This window comes from Lepidochelys olivacea, assembly GCF_965140295.1.
Source record: "Lepidochelys olivacea isolate rLepOli2 genome assembly, chromosome: 3".
Lineage (NCBI taxonomy): Eukaryota > Metazoa > Chordata > Testudines > Cheloniidae > Lepidochelys > Lepidochelys olivacea.
Window position 1 is genome coordinate 9,515,538 of NC_140413.1, and position 20,461 is coordinate 9,535,998.

A 20,461-nucleotide genomic window follows, 5' to 3' on the forward strand; every position below is an offset into this window, starting at 1 on the left:
ATTCCTCTTTGTGACAGCTCAGATTTACTTCAGCTATTGAAGGACTTTCTAGTATGTAAAATTGCACACTCATAGAATCATAGATCATGGAAGATCTGGGTTGGAAGAGACCTCAGGAGGTCATCTTGTCCAATCCCCTGCTCAAAGCACTCTTCCTGGGTTAGTGCGCAATTTAGTGTATAATTTACACTTCTTCCTGAACAAGTAGAAATTCTTTGGGCCAGATTTTAATCTCAGGTTTCAGAGTAACAGCCGTGTTAGTCTGTATTCGCAAAAAGAAAAGGAGTACTTGTGGCACCTTAGAGACTAACCAATTTATTTGAGCATAAGCTTTCGTGAGCTACAGCTCATTTCATCGGATGCATACTGTGGAAACTGCAGAAGACATTATATATCTCTGTGTATATAATGTCTTCTGCAGTTTCCACAGTATGCATCCGATGAAGTGAGCTGCAGTTTCCACAGTATGCATCCAATGAAGTGAGCTGTAGCTCATGAAAGCTTATGCTCAAATAAATTGGTTAGTCTTTAAGGTGTCACAAGTACTCCTTTTCATTTTAATCTCAGTTACATTATATTTAACTGCTGCAAATTCATTGCCTTAAAAAGAAGCTACTCCTGATTTTACACTTGTTTTGACTGAGACTGGAATCTGGCCTTTTGTGCCTCCAGAAAAGTTAGCATTTAGAAACTCAGTGAAGTCCAATAGAGAGAACAAACAAAAGATCAAAGTTAATTGGGGAAAAAAAAATCTATTCATTTAATAGCATCTGAGTTTTAATTCATCCCCAATGAAGGCAACACCACTCAGCCAATGCAGGGTTAAAAATCAAGGTCAAAGGTCAGATTTTGGCCCTCAATAGGCAGCACTCCTAGTGGGAGCAATAAATTGCCTGTGCCACTCTGCTTTGCTGCTCAGAAGCAGACCCACACCACTTACAACATTCACACTGCAAACCACTGCGTGTTTAGCTGGCCCCTTTCACTGAAGAAAAACGACACTTTTCTGCCTCAGGTCTGCAGTTTATTTCGAGTTCTGTAGTAGACACACACACTGTAAGTGACATGTTGCTTAAAAAAAGCCATGTAGCAGCACCAGCCAAAGCAGCATCATGATGGCCATTATTTGCACTGCATTGAAAAGTAAATGTTACAGGGATTAAAAGCCAAACAGTACACCGTTGAATGTAGATTAGTCCAAAATCTGCTGTTACACTGATGTAAATCTGGAGTAATCCCTCAGCAGGAAATGGCTGCATCCGGATGGGCAAAGAGGCTGCATTTTTCATTGGTGTTAACTTGATACAATTGCAAAGGCCCATTGAGATGAAGGTTAACAGGTCTGAAGCAATGTTAATGGGCCGTGTTGTAGCGTAGGCTTCTCTCAGGCTACAGCACGGCCAGCTAATGCAGGTTCATACTTGTTAGCCTGCATCTTAGTGGGGTTTTCAATCACATTACGCTAACACAATTAAAAAAACACAAACCCTCCCTTTTTATCTGTCAGGACAAGGCCAGTGGAGTTGCTCCAAATTACAGTGGTGAAATAAAGAGACTCTGGCCCAGAGTCAAATGCACAGCTGTAATAAAACAATATTAAAAGCCAAGCTCTATATGGTTACACTGATTTAAATCCAGAGTAACTCTCCTGACTTCAATGGAGTTCCTCCCTGGTGTAAATGAAATCAGAATCAGGCTCAGGGTTTGTAAAAGGGTCCAAGGGCAAATGCTTCTTTAGGCCCTGATTCTGCCACACTTACTCCAGTATCTCGTGGTGATGCTACCACTCTGAGTAAGTGCGCCAGAATCTGGTCCTCCACATCTACGCTTGTATACAAAACTCCTCCGCGGGAGCCATGCGTCCCAGCACACGCGGTCCTCCATTTTAAAATGTACAGCCGATTTTTAAAAATACATTTAAATTGCTAAATTGTACTCCTCAATTAGGTTTTCCTTGTACAAATGGCAACTCCTTCCCTCAATGCACACGAACAGCTACATTTGTTTAAATTGTTTTGCTCACAGGTATGCCGCATGCAAAGCTCCTCAAGTGTGACATTCTGAACACCGAATGGGTCAACATAAAGACCAGAGTTCTGGCCTGAAAGTCAAAGTTAGGCTACACGGACGAGGCTACCAAAAAGAATTCCTGTGCAGCTCCGTAACAACAGAATACCTACCCCGCAATAGTTAACTACCGGCTAGGGAACAAAAGGAACTGTTTCGTTCCATTCTCCTGCACTGACACATGGGCATAATCCTTTAATTAGAGCAGGCATTTTAAGAGGAAGCAAAATTCATTTTAGCTACGAAAGGAAATCAATGAGAAGGTTTACACGGCTACGTGGTACTTGCTCAGACTCACAGAAGGCAACTGCACTGGCACAGAAGAAAACGGGGATGATAAAAAAATTGCAACAATTAAATTTTTGCAAGGCTGGGAAGAGGTCAGTGGACAGGGTAGTGGGCAGTGATCTGTCGGCATTTACAACTAGAACACAGTCCTGTTCTTTTCTCACGCTAGCAACTGTGTGAAATGATACCAGTGAAACGATACCAGTGTAAGTGAGAGTAGATTCAGGTCCATTGTGCTAAAGTATAGATCTTGCTGGCCGTGGGAGGGGTGCGGGAGGGCTAACTGATGATTATGTGAGCAGAGCCTAACTCCATTTATGCACTGTTGTCACAAAGCCATGCTGTGTAGACTTGGGGAAAGCCTAGCCCACAGCACTGTTATCTACAACAGTTAATAGCATGCTTCATCCCCCACCTATGATGGGGCAATGTATTCCCGCCCTGCTAACGAGAGCTGTGTTTAAAGAGTCTGAGGTTTCAGTACTGACAGAGACAGAGCGTACACATTGGATGAACTACATTTTGATGTCTGGCTAGCATTCACAGAAGGCTTCATATTCAACATGTCAACGTCTAACTCGTTCCGAAGTCCAAGACACTGCTAAGTTAACGCAAACGTTTCTTCTTTTTCCTCTGCATCCCGTCGACATACTCCGCTGCCTCTTTTTTCTGCTTTTTGTGTTTTTTCTTATATGGTTTCTTTTGCTTTGTCTCGGAGGCGTCTTCACCAAGATTTTCCCCATCAGCTGTTCCAGGGTAAATTTCTCCACTCCCTGGGAAAACATAAGAATTTCCATCACAACTGACATCTTCACCTTTGCGTTGATCTTTAGCTTTCTTTTTCTTTTTCCCTGGTTGGTATTCAGTGTTTGTGGTCTCCAGTTCTTCTTCCCACGCGCCAGCTGTTCTGGAGCGTTTCACCTTTGGTTCTTCGTAACTGTCCATGTTTGCTGCCTCAGCATTTTTCTGACTCTTTTTCTTTTTGGATTTGGTTTTCAGTCCTTGTGAAGATTCTAAGTCTTCAGCTGTGGTCGTGCCAGGATCCGCTAACTCACTCTCTGGTTCATTCTGGAATTTCTTCAGTTTTGCCATGCGCTTGGCAAAATACTCTTGCACCGTCATGGTGCTGGTCACTGTATTACTATGGTCCACTGGATTGGGCATCCCAAGGTCTTCTTTTCTATCCTCTTCTGGAGAATCCACACAGGTGTTGTCCTCCTGGGGGAAATAATTTAAAGGTGATCAGGGAAAAGATTTTCAGCATATGGATTTAAAGGTTTTTTGCATTTCAACATCTGAAGAGAGAAAACAAGAAAAAGTATCTAGGGTCAAACCCTAAACCCTACTCTGAAAGTCATGGCAGAAGTCTCATGGATTTCAGTGGGAATAGGATCTAGCAATTAGTGCAGTGTGAAGGGAAGAGGGAACCAACCAACCAACCCTCTTAAACTGGCAAGAGAAAGGAGAGAACATACTACAGTTTTTGTGAACATTGCCAATATTCTGGTATCACACAAGGGGGTATACTGAGGAATAAGAAGATAAAATTAAGGCAAGGAAAATTTAGACTTGGGGGGCCTTTATTGGTTATTCTTTATTGGTTTGCTCCATATGCCGTCATCTACACCTACTCAATGTAAATGCAAAGCATGTTTTAAATGCTCCCAAATCAGAGGAGTGTATGACACCCACTTTGCACAGGTACATATGTCTCCACAAGATGCAAAGTGGTGAGGAAAAAAATATAGAGTGAGCTCTATTAATCTGTGGCATAGTCTCCCAAGGGAAAAGGTGGAAACCACATCCCCAGAAGATACTTAAAGCACTAGAACATATGTTGTAGGGAGCACTCCAGCACTGGCAGGAGGAGATTGAGGTAATAAATCTCATCTAACACCTGTGATCATTTGAAAAGTTCTTTCATAACTGTTTCATATCATTTCACTCTAGGTGTTCCCATTTGACCATAGTACCATACTAAAGATATTTCATTAAGGTTGCCTGACACTTCTCATTATAAGGACCATTTTCTGTTTTTTCTAACTTTGCCAGGCTAACATTTTCCATGCCATGTGCCCGCCTCAGGCTGACCATTCTGGGGAGATTTCAGCAAAAATGGCTCACTGTTTCTGAGAACGAGGCTGAAGGAAAATAATACATTTTTCAATAATGCTCAAGCAACCTTAATTCTGGCATTTCTTAACTTCTGAGTGCTTGACTTTGCAACCTTAAGGTTCCCTTAATAGAATATATATTATACACACAGAAAAACTATCAGAAAGAACAAACTCCATTATAGGCCAGATTTAGCAAGGCTTTCACACCAAGAACCACTGCTGAACTCAGAAGTTCTGCACGTGCATTGTTTGAGAAGCGATACTGTGTCTAGACTATATATATAAAATAAGAAGCAAATAATCGCTGAGTTGAGTAATGGACATACGGGATTAAGAAAAGGATTAACTTTTTCATAAAGCGATAGAAATAAACTAGGTTGAAAATAAAAAGTTTGTTAAGGTGTCCATTATTTACAAACAAACAAGAAAGAGATCTTGGAGTCATTGTTGATAATTCTCTGAAAACATCCACTCAATGTGCAGTGGCAGTCAAGAAAGCTAACCTAACGTTGGGAATTATTAGGAAAGAGAGAGATAATAAGACAGTAAATATCATAATGCCACTATATAAATCTACAGCATACCTACACATTGAATATTTCAGGCAGTTCTGGTCACCCCATCTCAAAAAAGATATATTATAATTGGAAAAGATACAGGGAAGGACAACAAATATGATTAAGGGTATGGAACAGCTTCCATCTGAGGAGAGATTAAAAAGACTGGGATTTTTCATCTTGGAAAGGATACAACTAAGGGGCGATATAATATAGATCTATAAAATGACAACTGGTGTGGACAAAGTAAATAAGGAAGTATTATTTACTTCTTCACATAACACGAGAACCAGGGGCCACCCAAAGAAATTAATAGGCAGCCATTTAAAACAAACTGAAGTATTTCTTCACACAACACACAGTCAACATGTGGAACTCATTGCCAGATGATGCTGTGAAGGCCAAAAGTATAACGGGGTTCAGAAAAAGAATTAAGTAAGTTCCTGGAGGAGAGGTCCATCAATGGCTATTAGCCAAAATGGTCATGGATGCAACCCCATGCTCTGGGTGTCCATAGCCTCTGACTGCCAGAAGTTGTGAGTGGACAGTAGGGGATAGATCACTGGATGACTGCCTGTTCTGTTCATTCCCTCTGAAGCACTTGGCATTGGCCATTGTCAGAAGAAGGGATACTAGGCTAGCTGGACCGTTGGTCTGACCCAGTATGGCTGTTCTTATCTTGTACCAGAGCAAAGTGGGTGTAAAATGCAATCAAATCAGAATGGTAGCTAGCATTTTATAGCCACATCGATTTAAACTGCTGCACAGGGTGTAGGGCAGCAGTGAATGGGGAGAATATAAAACCACTGATCTCAACTATTGTAGTTATTGTTTGGTGGCATACATGAGTGGTCTCAGTCCTCTTTAGGGTATGATATTTAACTGGCTAGCTGGAGTGGGGTTTTCTAAGTTTTTAAGTGAGGATTTCCAGGTACAGGTCTTTACTCATGTCCATAATCTTTACCCGTGTGAGCAAGAATTTGCAGGTTTGTGTCATTAGCGATGCACCAAGAGTGGCTACTTCCTCATATCTGCTTTCAAGAGAGTTATTCTAGTGGAACTAAAATAACGTTACACTTGAGATTCCAGTAATGTTTGTGTGGGCACTTAAAAAAATTAGGTACTTTTTCCTCTAGGAATACACCTTGTTTTAAAGGGGGAATTTGAGCACAGTTAATGCAACAGTAGGACTCTGTCATTAAGAAATGTTATTTAAAGCTCCTCCCCCCCCACCTCCTCACAATTTTTCTACATTTGATGGGGGAAGAGGCAGGAAAAGTTTGACAAGGCAGAATCCACAAAATAAATTGTTAGATTGTTAGCACAGCTCAGTCTTTTTAACAAGGTACCTTCCAATTTGAGTCCTACCAAGCAATACTGGTGCAGATCAAAAATAGCTGCCCTGGTAAGGCAAATTTAACCAGGTCACTTTCTTTTTCCATCTATCTGCAAGATGATTTTGACACCTTGCTCTACAAAATGACAAACGGTCTCCCAGTGTTCTCAGCAATGGACACTAGCCAAAACTGGCCCTCGCTGATATACAAAATGTCCTCAGGGACAGAGCGCCAATAACCCTGGGGCAAACCAGGAAAGGGTTTGTTAATTCCCTTGGCAAGTTCTGATTCTGACAATTTAATTACTGTAATTGAATGTGAATATTAATTGAACTGTATCCATTTATTTTTAAAAATATGGCACAAACTTGTTCTTTGGCTAAGCCGTTAACTTCAGAAGGTATTTGTGATCCCAGAAAACAAGCACACTCCACAGAAATTCCTGTATTGATAAGAATTTTAATAACCATGGGCCACTGAACACAAAACTAGCAGGGCATGGAGACAGGGAAGAAGGTGCCAACCCTAAAAAGCCCCCTTCAGTTTAGGGAAAGCTTATGTAAAATCGTAAATCATCTGGAAGGGCTGTTAAGTGCCAGAAATGTTCCTCCTCCCCTTCTATGTTTTACCTGATTAAGAAACCATGGAAACATCCTAGAACTATACACATGGCTTCTCTGCAACCTCTAGAAAGGTGAGATGCAGAATTACTTAATATTTTGCATCCTAAGAAACATACTTTGAAGCGCTAAGCATTTACTGATATTCAAATTTTTTACTTTTTTTAAAAAAAAACCACAAAGCTGATTTCAGTAATAGGTTAGCAGAATAACAACCTTATAGTGTGAAATCCTGGATCCCCTGAAGTCAGTGGCAAAAGGTCAACTGACTTCAGTGGGGTCAGGATTTCCCATAGGTCACCTTATACTTACCTAGCACCTTTCAGCCCAAAGTGAGTTATCAACTATTTATAGGAAATATTTCACCCACCGCTGAAATGCAGCCACCTTTGGTAGGGAACGGGACAGTTGTTAAAAGAGACACAGAAACTTGACAACAGCAGAGGAGAGTAAGAGCTGAGTTAGTAGCACAGAAGTCCAGACAGAAAAACTGGGTCCCACATGTTTCTAGGAGGAAAAGTGAGGTAGTAACAAAATCAATCATCTACAAAATAACTAGTGGTTACTATGTAAGCAACAGTGGATCTTGTGAGAGTTCAAATAGATTCATGAACTCTGAACAGGAGAGACAGCTGTTCTTAATGCTTCAAAGACAAGATCGGGAGTCAGAAAAATCCGGATTCTAGTTCAGCCTCTGCCACTGACTCACTATGACACCTTGGTCGAGTCACTTTATCTCCCCACATCTCAGCTTCCCTGTTATGTGACTTAACAGGAGTTGTCACTTCCATGACTATCAGAATGGCATGGAATAAAAAGTATAGTGGCACTGAGGATGGCACAGTAGAATAAGGTTGAACATATTTTTATTTAGGGCTGTCGATTAATTGAAGTTAACATGCAATTAACAAAAAAATTAATCATGATTAATCTCAGTTTTAATCACACTGTTAAACAATAGAATACCAATTGACATTTATTAAATATTTTTGGATGTTCTTCTACATCAAATATATTGATTTCAATTACAACACACAATACAAAGTGGACAATGCTCACTTTATATTTTTTTATTACAAATATTTGCACTGTAAAAATGATAAACAAAACAAACAGTATTTTTCAATTCACCTCATACAAGTACTAGACTGTGATCTCTATCATAAAAATGCAACTTACAAATGTAGATTTTTTTTTTGGTTACATAACTGCACTCAAACACAAAACAGCATAAAATTTTAGTGCCTACAAGTCCACTCAGTCCTACTTCTTGTTCAGCCAATCACTAGAAGAAACATGTTTGTTTACATTTACAGGAGAGAATTGTTGCCCGCTTCTTATTTACGTCACCTGAAAGTGAGAACAAGCGTTCGCATGGCACTTTCATAGCAGGCATTGGAAGGTATTTACATGCCAGATATGCTAAACATTCGTATTCCCCTTCATGCTTTGGCCACCATTGCAGAGGACATGCTTCCATGCTGATGACGCTCATTAAAAAAAATAATGTGTTAATTAAATGTGACTGAACTCCTTGGGGGAGAATTGTACGTCTCCTGCTCTGTTTTATCTGCATTCTGTAATACATTTCGTGTTAAAGTAATCTCAGATGATGACCCATCACATTGTTCTTTTAAAGAACATTTTCATTGCAGATTTGACAGAATGCAAAGAAGGTACCAATGTGAAATTTCAAAAGATACTTACAGCACCCAACCCAAGATTTAAGAATCTGAAGTACCGTGAAAAATCTGAGAGGGATGAGGTGTGGAGCATGCTTTCAGAAGTCTTAAAAGAGCAGCACTGATGGGGAAACTACAGAACCCAAACCACCAAAAAAGAAAATCAACCTTATGCTGGTGGCATCTGACTCAGATGATGAAAATGAACACGCATCAGTCCGCACTTGTTGGGATCCACAAATATTTAAATAAATGATATTCTATTATTGTTTAAGAGCATGGTTAATTTTTTAATCACGCAATTAATTGCAATTAATTTTTTTAATTGCTTGGCAGCCCTATTTTTAATAGATGATCTCCTAAATAACAGAAATTGGGATTGGTGCAGAAATTACTGAGTATATCTGTGGTCTGTGTTACAGGACGTCAGATTACATGATTCCTTCTGGCCTTAAAAACCTATGAATCCTACCTCCTGAATCTTTGCTCTGTCAGAGTGGAGAAGTGATTTCCTTCTTGAGGAACTGTACCAATCAGATTTATAGAATCTGGTTTCATGACTGCTACTTTAGGTCCTCATTGCAGATATGAGTTTGTACCCCTCCCCTAGAGGGAGTAAAACTTGGCAGGCAAGAAAAAGCTCATGGCTGCCTAGTGTCTTTCGACCCCAGGTCCAACGCTGATGTAAAGAAGCACAGCAAATAAACAGATGTGCATGGCACTTTATAGACCTTAAAGATGACAAGGTCTCTGCTCTGAGCGGCTTGTAGGATCAGGGGTTTAGACTGCAGACACTTGAGCTAGGCATGTGCATAATTGTTTGCAGGATTGGGACCAATCAGACAACACAGCAAGTAATGCACAGTGGTGTTTTTAGTTTAAGCACAATATTTTTTAAAAACTGTTCCCATAGTTCTGTAGCCAGTTCTCCCATGTTTAACACTATTTACTGTTAGACAGTAACTGGGTTATGCTAACATCTTTGGTCCATATATTCCATCCACATGAATACCACAGACCCTATTATCCAGAAGAAAGAGATCTCAAACTTTCAGTGTTTTCTTTCCCTAATATTTTGTTCCTTTTCTGCTATTCATTGTTCTCCTTCACTTCCTCTTGGACCCTCATGTTACATTACAAGGATCATAGAATCATAGAATATCAGGGTTGGAAGGGACCTCAGAAGGTCATCTAGTCCAACCCCCTGCTCAAAGCAGGACCGAAGCAGGATGTAATGGCATATGTACATTAATCCTAAACTGTAGAACCCACTTACAAGTAAACTTCAAGCGTGAAAATTCCATTTATTGTGAAGCAGAATTAGAATCCTGAATGGTGGCAGCATGTCTGAAAAGGACGTTCATTCTGGTTACTGTAACCACTATAGCTTTACTATAAGCAGATTCTACTGTGCTAGACAGCTTAGAAAATGTGTTATCCACCAGTTAGATGCTAAATGTTGTATTCCACAGGCATCATCTCCTTCTCCCACCCCTCTGTTCTGACTAAGCAGACAAGGACAGGGGTTCGGGAGTAACCTATAGAAGAAGGGGAAAGGAGGAATCTGAGACTTCCAGCCTTGATGCAGCTGTTTCCTGCCAGGAGTGAGAGGAACCAGTTTTGCTAGAATTGCTTCAGCTCTGCAAATGGAGAGGGTGACAAGAGGTGCTGCCACGACTGCTACGGTGTACAAGGCGAGGGATCTTTTCCAGAGAGGTCTTTGCCTATTATAGCGACTCCCTGCTTATACAGCAGTTTTTAGACAAGAAAACAAAAGAGCACTTCATTATAAAAAGTCTCACTGTATAAATCTAAAATTACTTTGTTTTTAAGTAACAGTCCAAAATGTGGATTCCAAGACATTAGACACTCTCCTGCACGTTTATCGTATATATGCTGTTGTATTTATTAAGTCTTTTTTCCTCCTGAATTCAGAAATGAGGCACTTCAGTTAAAAGGGTGTTAAACTTTCTGCCAAGAGCTTGTGCCAAAGATCTCAGAAAACAGACAATTTCAGCTTTTATTTCTCTTTAAATTCAAATGGGGTTTCAGTTAAAACCAGGAAGATGCCATCTTACTCAACAATGTGAATCCTATGTATCCAGAATTCTATTTTCTTATTTTAGAAATAATACATTTTTATTGCTGATCACTCTTCTCAGTCCTAAAAAGCATACACAGCTCTCAGAGACTGAGCTGGATTCTAATCTGGCTCATGCTTCATAATAGAAATGTAAGTAAACTCCAAGTGCACAGCCAAATTTTGCCTTCAGTTACACCTGTTCAACACCACTGAACACAGACGTAACTCATGGGAGAATTTGAAGATTCCAGAGTTGCACAGGTGCACCAGATAAAAATTTGGCCAGAAAGATTTTAATTACTGGTGATATAAGAGCCACAAAGGACACGCTTTACTTTCAGGCTGGGCCAACAGCACTGGCAGTTAGGACAAACATTTTTTGAATATTTACTTAGCAAACGTGATATGGTGTCATAGAAAGTTCTTATGGAACCTCATAGTGCTGTTCTTATAGAACCACTTTTCAGAGTAGAACCGCACGTATTGCAGTGTAAACGAACACTGGTAGCAGGCAAATCGTGGCCTAGCAGGGCAGGATATGTAAACCCAAAGGTGAACACAGTGGGAGGAGATAACATGTAACATAACATGACGGGGAAAATGTTTGGGGTATAAGGAGAGAGAAAAAGAGGGTAAATTAATGCACTGCATACAGTAATAACCAAGCTATGAAAAGGAAAGCAAGACACCTACACATTCTGGTGACATCCCAATCCACTGTACCTTCACAGCTGAGGTCACAAAATTCCTCTTCCTATTCATTTCCTTGTAAATTACAGCTGTGTGTTAGATTTAATAAACAAGGCTAAGGAAGATATTTCCCTTTGGATTCCTCTACTCGTACAATACAGAGATCCAAACAGTGACCTCATCTTCCCTCTTCCAAGGGACTTATTTAGAAGTCCTAATCAGTGTGTTCTCGCCTTGCATAACAATAGAGGAAATATGGTCTGGTAATCAGAGCACAGGACAGGGAGGGCGAGGTCTCCCATGCGCCATTCCTAGCTCTGCTATCGACTCACAGTGCAGTCTTGAACAAGAAGTCACTTACTCAATCTGTGCTTCAGGCTATCCAGCTGTAAAACGGGTCTAAAAATCCTTAACTGACTCACAAGGGAGTTGTAAGTTTTTCATTAATTAAATGTTTGCAAAGTGCTTTGAGATCCTCCAAGGGAAGAAGTAGAAAGTATTATGTAAATACCAAGACCTTACATTTATGCAGCCTTAAGTTGGCAAGGTTGAGTGTTCCAAAGATATCTGGGTTAAGGATGAGCATGCAGCCTTAGCTCAGTAAGCTCAATTTTCAATGCTTCAATGCTAATTTTCAATGCTACAGTATAGCCTTCTAGTCAGGGCTAGACAGCCCTGAATTCTTTATTACTCGTATTGCAGTAGCATGCAGAGACTCCAATCAGAATGAAAGATCTCATTGTTACATGTGCTGTACAAAGGCATAGAAAGACATGGCCCCTGCCTTGAACAGCATACAATTATCTTATACAGTCCAAGCATACATTTTCACTATGCTGTAATATTTCACCTGTAGAGTTTTCTCCAAGTCTGTGTCCTTATCATATAAATGACTTACAGGAACTGTTTAACTGGCACACATAGTACTGCAGGTTCACACAAATTTGTGTTGCAGATAAACCAGAGGATATATTATTTAGGAAATATGTGACTATACAATTAAAGATGACCATACCACAGTGGCAGAATTATAAGGCAGCCTCAGCTTTTTCATTTCCTGATGTTTAAGTTTGCAATAATGTCGCTTTATCCCCCCATGGAATTAAAGATGCACTGAGAACAGACCCTGCTTCTAGGGGCAATTGTGTTACCTGCATGTGATTCTGCAGATACTGTTCAGCTGCACCTGGAATGTGTCTGTTTTCAACATAACTGTTAATCCTTTTAGTCAGACTCTAGAACACCAAACCCTCTTCAACTGTTGGTTGAAGAGAAGGATTTCTGTCTGCTCCCTACGGTCAGATACGGCACCAGTTACATGGACTGGATGGGACACACGGCAGTGCACTCGGGTAGCCAAATCACAAGCAAGGATATCAGAGGATGGGGGCATGGGGAGATTCTGTTGAGATAAGCAGTTGGGAGGAATGATGCCGTAATGCACTTGAAAATACCCAAAAGACGGAAAAGATTTCTGGCCAAGATTAGCAGAGGAAGCCGTGTCAGCAGCAGGGCTTGGTTTCTAAAGGATGAGGAAAACACATGTATTTTGAAATCTGAAAATAATATGGACCTATGGGAACCTTTACTTGTACCTCTTTGGTCACGTAAAATCAGGAATTAAAGTTCCTTGGAGGATTATAAAAACAGTATTGCCTGATTCTCTAGTGGTTTTTCCTTAAAATGTCTTTCTATGAAGGAAAATACACAGTTGAAATTACTCCGTAAGGGGGTAATTAGCTTCAGAGCTGATCCATATAACTAGAATCAAGTCAGAGCCCTTGCACTGGGGATACAGACATTTCCTGTTTTTCAGTGAGTGGTAGCAGAGGAGCTGTTAAGAAAGTCTGTGTCACCTTTTAGTCACATATCTGCTTAACAAGCCATCATCGCTAACTAGTTCCTCTCCTTTGCACGGTGCCAAGAAGGCTATCCTTGTGGTTACAGCACAGGACTGCCAATCAGGAGAGCAGCAAGGTGCTCAGACAGGGCAAGCAACAGAAACACAAAGTACTCCCCACCCAGGAGAGTTTGTAGTCTAGGAGGTACAGAAAGACAAGATGTGCTGGGAGTGCAGAGAACTGAGTGTATATACCAAACAGAATCATACGCATTCTTACTTTTTTTTTTTTTTTTTTTTTTTTTGGCGCAGTTGGGGGCCTCCTGGATGAAGTGAGTCTTCAGAAAGGGTTCGAGTGCAGAAAGGGTTCCAGGCCCAGCTCTGACAAAGACATGCTGTGTGGCCTGGGAAATTCACTTGTGAGCTGGAATTCATTTTGTACGTGATCTTCTTGTTCTTGCTTTCAAGGACTTAGATCACACATCCTCTGTCTACATTTCTGACCCGGTCTCCTGGTGACCATCCCAAGCACTCTGCCAGAGAGATCAGCTGGGACACCTCTTGCCTTCTTTCATAAATGTTTCCACGCCTTCTGCAAGCTTCCCCTTATACCTGGGGCACCCTTCCAAAATGACAACCAAATCACGGGCCTCACAGGATTCTGATCCCTCCAAAAGACACGTTTCCACACCAGCACCTACAAAACGTGACCACTTTAAACTTTTAAAAAACAAAACAAAACAAGACTTATGTATGCACAGCTGAACCACCACTTAACCAGTGTCCTACCTTAATCCGTCCCTTGTGTACGTTATACCCTCACATGTCATGACAATCCCTTGGATTGTAAGCTCTCTGAGGGACGGATCTGTTTTCTCTGAAGCAATCAGCACACGTATGGGCACTATAAATTATCAATCAACAAACAACAACAGATGTGGGGCAGAAATGCACAGTATTGTCACACCTTTTCTGCAGAGACCACATACTTCGTAGTGTGGAATAACTCTACCTGGCCAGTACCTCTGTGCACAAGGGTCTAGGTCCTGCCCATGCTGAACACTTGGCATTAGTGAATGGCTGCCAAACTAACTGCTGTTGGACCTGAAAGAAAGGACTCCAAACCTCCCGCTCTGGGAGGAGGGAAAAAACCCTTCCCAGCCCTCTTACCATAGAATATCTCCTCCCAGTTCTTCAGCCTTTTAGGGATAAAGTGAAGCCGCCTCACTGGTTCCTTGGTTGCTCCCGAGCATGGCTCCCACTCCCTCTAGTGCTGCCTCTCTCCATGGTATTGAAAGGAGAGAGATTGGGAGTCATGACCCAAAGCAGCCGTGCGGTGTTTCCACTTAATCCCAGTCAGGCTGAGAAAGAGGAGTTTAGACCCTGCCGGGGGGGAGAGGAAGGGGAAGTAAGGCATGAAACTGGGAATTGAGGAGGTAGAGAGAAGGGTGCAGAGAGCGGAGTAAGGGAGAAAAAGTGTGTGCCCAGGGTGAGCGTGCCTAGGGCGAGCAGTGGAAGGAAGAGGCAGTCTGTTCAGGGATTACACTAGGAGGAAGATTATTTCAGGGGCTGGGTGTTTCAGAGAAAGTGGGACAGTGGGGGGATGGAATGGAATGCAAACTGCAGTACTGATTACAGATCTGGTGACAGTAGTTCTTGCCTCGAAATAACAGCTTCTAGTGCTCTCTAGTGACAGCCTGAACCAGGGTCAATGTCAGACTTTTCCCAGCCGTCAACTGCATGGCCAACTTGCCAAGAGGAGGTTACAGCTATGGACATTAGCAAGGAGGGAGGTGGGATGGTCTTTAGAGATCACAGCTCTTAATGAACGATGCTCCAGTTTGATCTGAGCAGCCTTCCCACTCTGAGCAAGATGGAGCTTGGCACGCTGAGACCTATAGTTTCCATGGGTCATTCCCCGATAGGAAAGATGATGGGATTCATGGATAAGGGTTGACATCTGTCCCACAGGCAGAACGCTGGCCTTCAGGTAGTTGAAGGCTGCTATCAAGTGCCCCCTCACTTTCCTCTTCTGCAGACTAAATAACCCCAGTTCCCTCAGCCTCTCCTCGTAAGTCATGTGCCCCAGCCCCCTAAGCATTTTTGTTGCCTTCCACTGTCCTTCACTAGAGCATAAAGTCTCCTTTTCCCTCACCATTGCTGAAAACCTGGCTCTCTCCTTGCTTCTCTCTCACCTAGATTATTGTACCCTTCTCCTTTCTAGCCTCCTCAGCTCTTACTTCCTTCTACTTCAATCTGTGCAACAGCCTCACCCACCATTTGGCAAATCACACCTTCAGTCCCTTCACCAGCTCGCTATTTCAGCATCAAATACCTGTACTCTTCCCCTACCTGTTTTTCTACCTCTGTCTCTACCAACCTCCACCCTTGTGTCCAATCCTCATAGATTTTAAAGACAGAAGAGACAATTACAGTCATTTAAATCTGATCTCCCACATAGCACAGACCACAGAATTTCATCCATTTGGTCTCTCCTATTTGCAGTCCTCAAAATTTTTTTCAGGCTGCCCTTAGGCCAAGGGTAGCCTTCTTCTTCCAGAAGGCGAAGCGTCCTCACTTTCTGCCTTCAATACCCACTTCAAAATTCATTTCTAGGGGCTCACTTTTGACAGCTGACAACTGCTCCACTTCCTCATGCCTTATTCTCAAAACTGCAACACTTCACACAAGTTTTGGTTAGTACCTTCTTCGCAGTTACCCCAGTCCTCACTTCCCTTTGGTACTGTCATTCCCAGAGTTCACCTAATTCAAAATGATAAACTCTACATTTTTTTTAAAGTCTGCAAAGGCATATGGCAATGCAGATATATTTAGTAACAGTGATCAGAAGAGGATGAGGAAATGCCAATGCCTATAAATCCAAATAGATTTATTGATCTACTGGGATTTTATTACTATAATTTATATAGTGCACTAAGATGCACATGAGCACAGCTAGCCAATGTGCCTCACAAAGAGTGTAATCCCTGCCGCACAGAGCTCACAAGCTAAAGCCACGAGTGGGTACAGAACAATACAAGTTACAACACGCAGAAGTGCCATGTAAGCACACCAGTATGGATGATCCAATGTCTCTTGGTAAGGTCCTTAAACGGTTTCAGGAATAAGCAGCAGCACGAGGGAAGATGTGAAGATTTGAAGGGAGACGTCAGGAGTGATTTAGTTGGGGATTGGTCCTGCTTTGAGCAGGGGGGTTGGACTAGATGACCTCCTGAGGTCCCTTCCAACCCTGATATTCTATGATTCTATGAGTGAGGACATGATGAAACAGGAGGAAAAACCAATATCTCATCTGTCACAAGTGCTTTATCGTCTGTGGTTAAGAAACAATGTAACTGTAGAAGCTGTCAAGAATCGGTGAAGCTTTGTTCTCAAGTTAGAGCAAAAACACGGGAGCCAGGATATGTCAAGGTGCTAACTCTCCAATAAGAGACTGAGTAATTTACTTGACTCCCTGTAATTCGGCCTAGCCAGCTAGTTCACAGAGAAGCAGGATCTGACCGAAGAGCAGATGCTAGTTAGAAACAGCTACCATTTTTTATTGTATGTTGAGCACTAGCAGGGTGGCTAGCATTGTGGAGAACTCACAGAAGCAGTGTTGCCAACTCTCATGATTTTATCATGAGTCTCATAATTGTGGTTTTTCTTAAAGTCCCAGCTCCTAGAGTCGAGTGGATATGTGATTTCAGCCTTCATTCTTAAAGAAAAAGTAAGTTTCTAGCCCTTGTGACTGTGGAGAAAGCTTCAAAATGTGGCCCCATGTGCGCTAAAGGCTCAAAAGGCAGAAGACAGATACAAATCTATTATTTTTACATAATCTCATTCTTTTAAAGCCAATCTCATGATTTTTGAACAGTTGGGGTTGGCAACACTGCAAAAGGAAACTGACCCTGCCCTGAGGAGCTTACCAGTCTCAACATTAAGGGCTTTTATTAGGGCTGTTGATTAATCACAGTTAACTCACACGATTAACTCCAAAAAAATCAATTGTGATTTAAAAAATTAATCGTGATTAATCGCAGTTTTAATCACAATGTTAAACAGAATACCAAATGAAATTAAATATTTTTGGATGTTTTCTACATTTGCAAATATATAGATTTCAATTACAACACAGAATAGAAAGTGCACACTGCTCACTTTATATTATTTTTTATTACAAATACTTGCACTGTAAAAATGATAAACAAAAGAAACAGTATTTTTCAATTCACCTCATACAAGTACTGTAGTGCAATCTCTATCGTGACAGTGCAACTTACAAATGTATAGATTTTTTGTTACATAACTGCACTCAAAAACAATGCAAAACTAGAGCCTACAAGTCCACTCAGTCCTACTCCTTGTTCAGCCAATCGCTCAGACAAACAAGTTTGTTTACATTTACAGGAGATAATGCTGCCCACTTCTTGTTTACAAAGTGAGAACCGGTGTTCTCATGACATTGTTGTAGCCGGCGGCGCAAGGTATTTATATGCCAGATATGCTAAAGATTCATATGTCCCTTCATGCTTCAACCACCATTCCAGAGGACACGCGTCCATGCTGATGAGTTCTGCTCGATAACAATCCAAAGCAGTGCGGACTGATGAATGTTCATTTTCATCATCTGACTCAGATGCCACTAGCAGAAGGCTGATTTTCTTTTTTGGTGGTTTGGTACTGTAGTTTCTACTTCGGAGTGTTGCTCTTTTAAGACTTCTGTAAGACACCTCATCCCTCTCAGATTTTGGAAGGCAATTCAGATTCTTAAACCTTGGGTCGAGTGCTTTAGAAATCTCACATTGGTACCTTCTTTGCATATCACAGAATCATAGAATATCAGGGTTGGAAGGGACCCCTGAAGGTCATCTAGTCCAACCCCCTGCTCGAAGCAGGACCAATTCCCAGTTAAATCATCCCAGCCAGGGCTTTGTCAAGCCTGACCTTAAAAACCTCTAAGGAAGGAGATTCTACCACTTCCCTAGGTAACGCATTCCAGTGTTTCACCACCCTTTTAGTGAAAAAGTTTTTCCTAATATCCAATCTAAACCTCCCCCACTGCAACTTGAGACCATTACTCCTCGTTCTGTCATCTGCTACCATTGAGAACAGTCTAGAGCCATCCTCTTTGGAACCCCCTTTCAGGTAGTTGAAAGCAGCTATCAAATCCCCCCTCATTCTTCTCTTCTGTAGGCTAAACAATCCCAGCTCCCTCAGCCTCTCCTCATAACTCATGTGTTCTAGACCCCTAATCATTTTTGTTGCCCTTCGCTGGACTCTCTCCAATTTATCCACATCCTTCTTGTAGTGTGGGGCCCAAAACTGGACACAGTACTCCAGATGAGGCCTCACCAATGTTGAATAGAGGGGAACGATCACGTCCCTCGATCTGCTCGCTATGCCCCTACTTATACATCCCAAAATGCCATTGGCCTTCTTGGCAACAAGGGCACACTGCTGACTCATATCCAGCTTCTCGTCCACTGTCACCCCTAGGTCCTTTTCCGCAGAACTGCTGCCTAGCCATTCGGTCCCTAGTCTGTAGCGGTGCATTGGATTCTTCCATCCTAAGTGCAGGACCCTGCACTTATCCTTATTGAACCTCATCAGATTTCTTTTGGCCCAATCCTCCAATTTGTCTAGGTCCTTCTGTATCCTATCCCTCCCCTCCAGCGTATCTACCACTCCTCCCAGTTTAGTATCATCCGCAAATTTGCGGAGAGTGCAATCCACACCATCCTCCAGATCATTTATGAAGATATTGAACAAAACCGGCCCCAGGACCGACCCTTGGGGCACTCCACTTGATACCGGCTGCCAACTAGACATGGAGCCGTTGATCACTACCCATTGAGCCCGACAATCTAGCCAGCTTTCTACCCACCTTATAGTGCATTCATCCAGCCCATACCTCCTTAACTTGCTGACAAGAATACTGTGGGAGACCGTGTCAAAAGCTTTGCTAAAGTCAAGAAACAATACATCCACTGCTTTCCCTTCATCCACAGAACCAGTAATCTCATCATAGAAGGCGATTAGATTAGTCAGGCATGACCTTCCCTTGGTGAATCCATGCTGGCTGTTCCTGATCACTTTCCTCTCATGCAAGTGCTTCAGGATTGATTCTTTGAGGACCTGCTCCATGATTTTTCCAGGGACTGAGGTGAGTCTGACTGGCCTGTAGTTCCCTGGATCCTCCTTCTTCCCTTTTTTAAAGATTGGCACTACATTAGCCTTTTTCCAGTCATCCGGGACTTCCCCGGTTCGCCACGAGTTTTCAAAGATAATGGCCAATGGCTCTGCAATCACATATTGTCAAATCTGCAGCGAAAGTGTTCTTAAAACGAACAAGATGTGCTCAGTCATCATCTGAGACTACTATAACATGAAATATATGGCAGAATGCGGGTAAAACAGAGCCAGAGACATATAATTCTTCCCCAAGAAGTTCAGTCACAAATTTAATTAATGCATTTTTTTTAAAATGAATGTCATCAGCATGGAAACATGTCCCCTGGAATGGTGGCCGAAGCATGAAGGGGCATATGAATGTTTAGCATATCTGGCATGTAAATACCTTGCGACGCCGGCTACAACAGTGCCATGAGAACACCAGTTCTCGCTTTCAGGTGACACTGTGAACAAGAAGTGGGCAGCATTATCTCCTGCAAATTTAAACAAACTTGTTTGTCTGAGCGATTGGCTGAACAAGAAATGGGACTGTGTGGGCCTGTAGGCTCTAAAATTTTAGATTGTTTTATTTTTGAATGCAGGGTTTTTTTGGACATAATTCTAAATTTGTAAATTTAGCTTTCATGATAAAGAAATTGCACTACAGTACCTGTATGAGGTGAATTGAAAATACTATTTATTTTGTTTTTTACAGTATAAATAATGATAATCAAAAATAAATATAAAGTGATCACTGGACACTTTGTATTCTGTATTATAATTGAAATCGATATATTTGAAAACGTAGAAAACATCTACAAATATTTAAATAAATAGTATTCTATTATTAACAGTGCAATTAACCACGCAATTAATTTTTTTAATCACTTGACTACTCTAGTTTTTACCATAGATTTGTAGATTCCAGGGCCAGAATGGAACACTGTAATCATCTAGTTTGACCCTCCTGTCTAACACCAGGCCATAGAACTTCCCCCAAAATAAT

General features: G+C 41.6%; 1 protein-coding gene across 3 annotated transcripts in view; it reads right to left on the reverse strand.

Moving 5' to 3' along the window:
• Positions 1-1,002: 1,002 nt before the first annotated feature.
• Positions 1,003-20,461, reverse strand: part of PINX1 (PIN2 (TERF1) interacting telomerase inhibitor 1) — an 82,102-nt gene continuing 62,643 nt past the window's right edge. For all 3 annotated transcript variants that reach the window (XM_084624300.1, XM_084624299.1, XM_084624301.1), the window contains one exon: positions 1,003-3,573. In XM_084624300.1, coding sequence (XP_084480426.1) covers positions 2,962-3,573 — 612 coding nt within the window. In that variant the 3' untranslated portion in view covers positions 1,003-2,961. The remainder of the gene's footprint in view (positions 3,574-20,461) is intronic.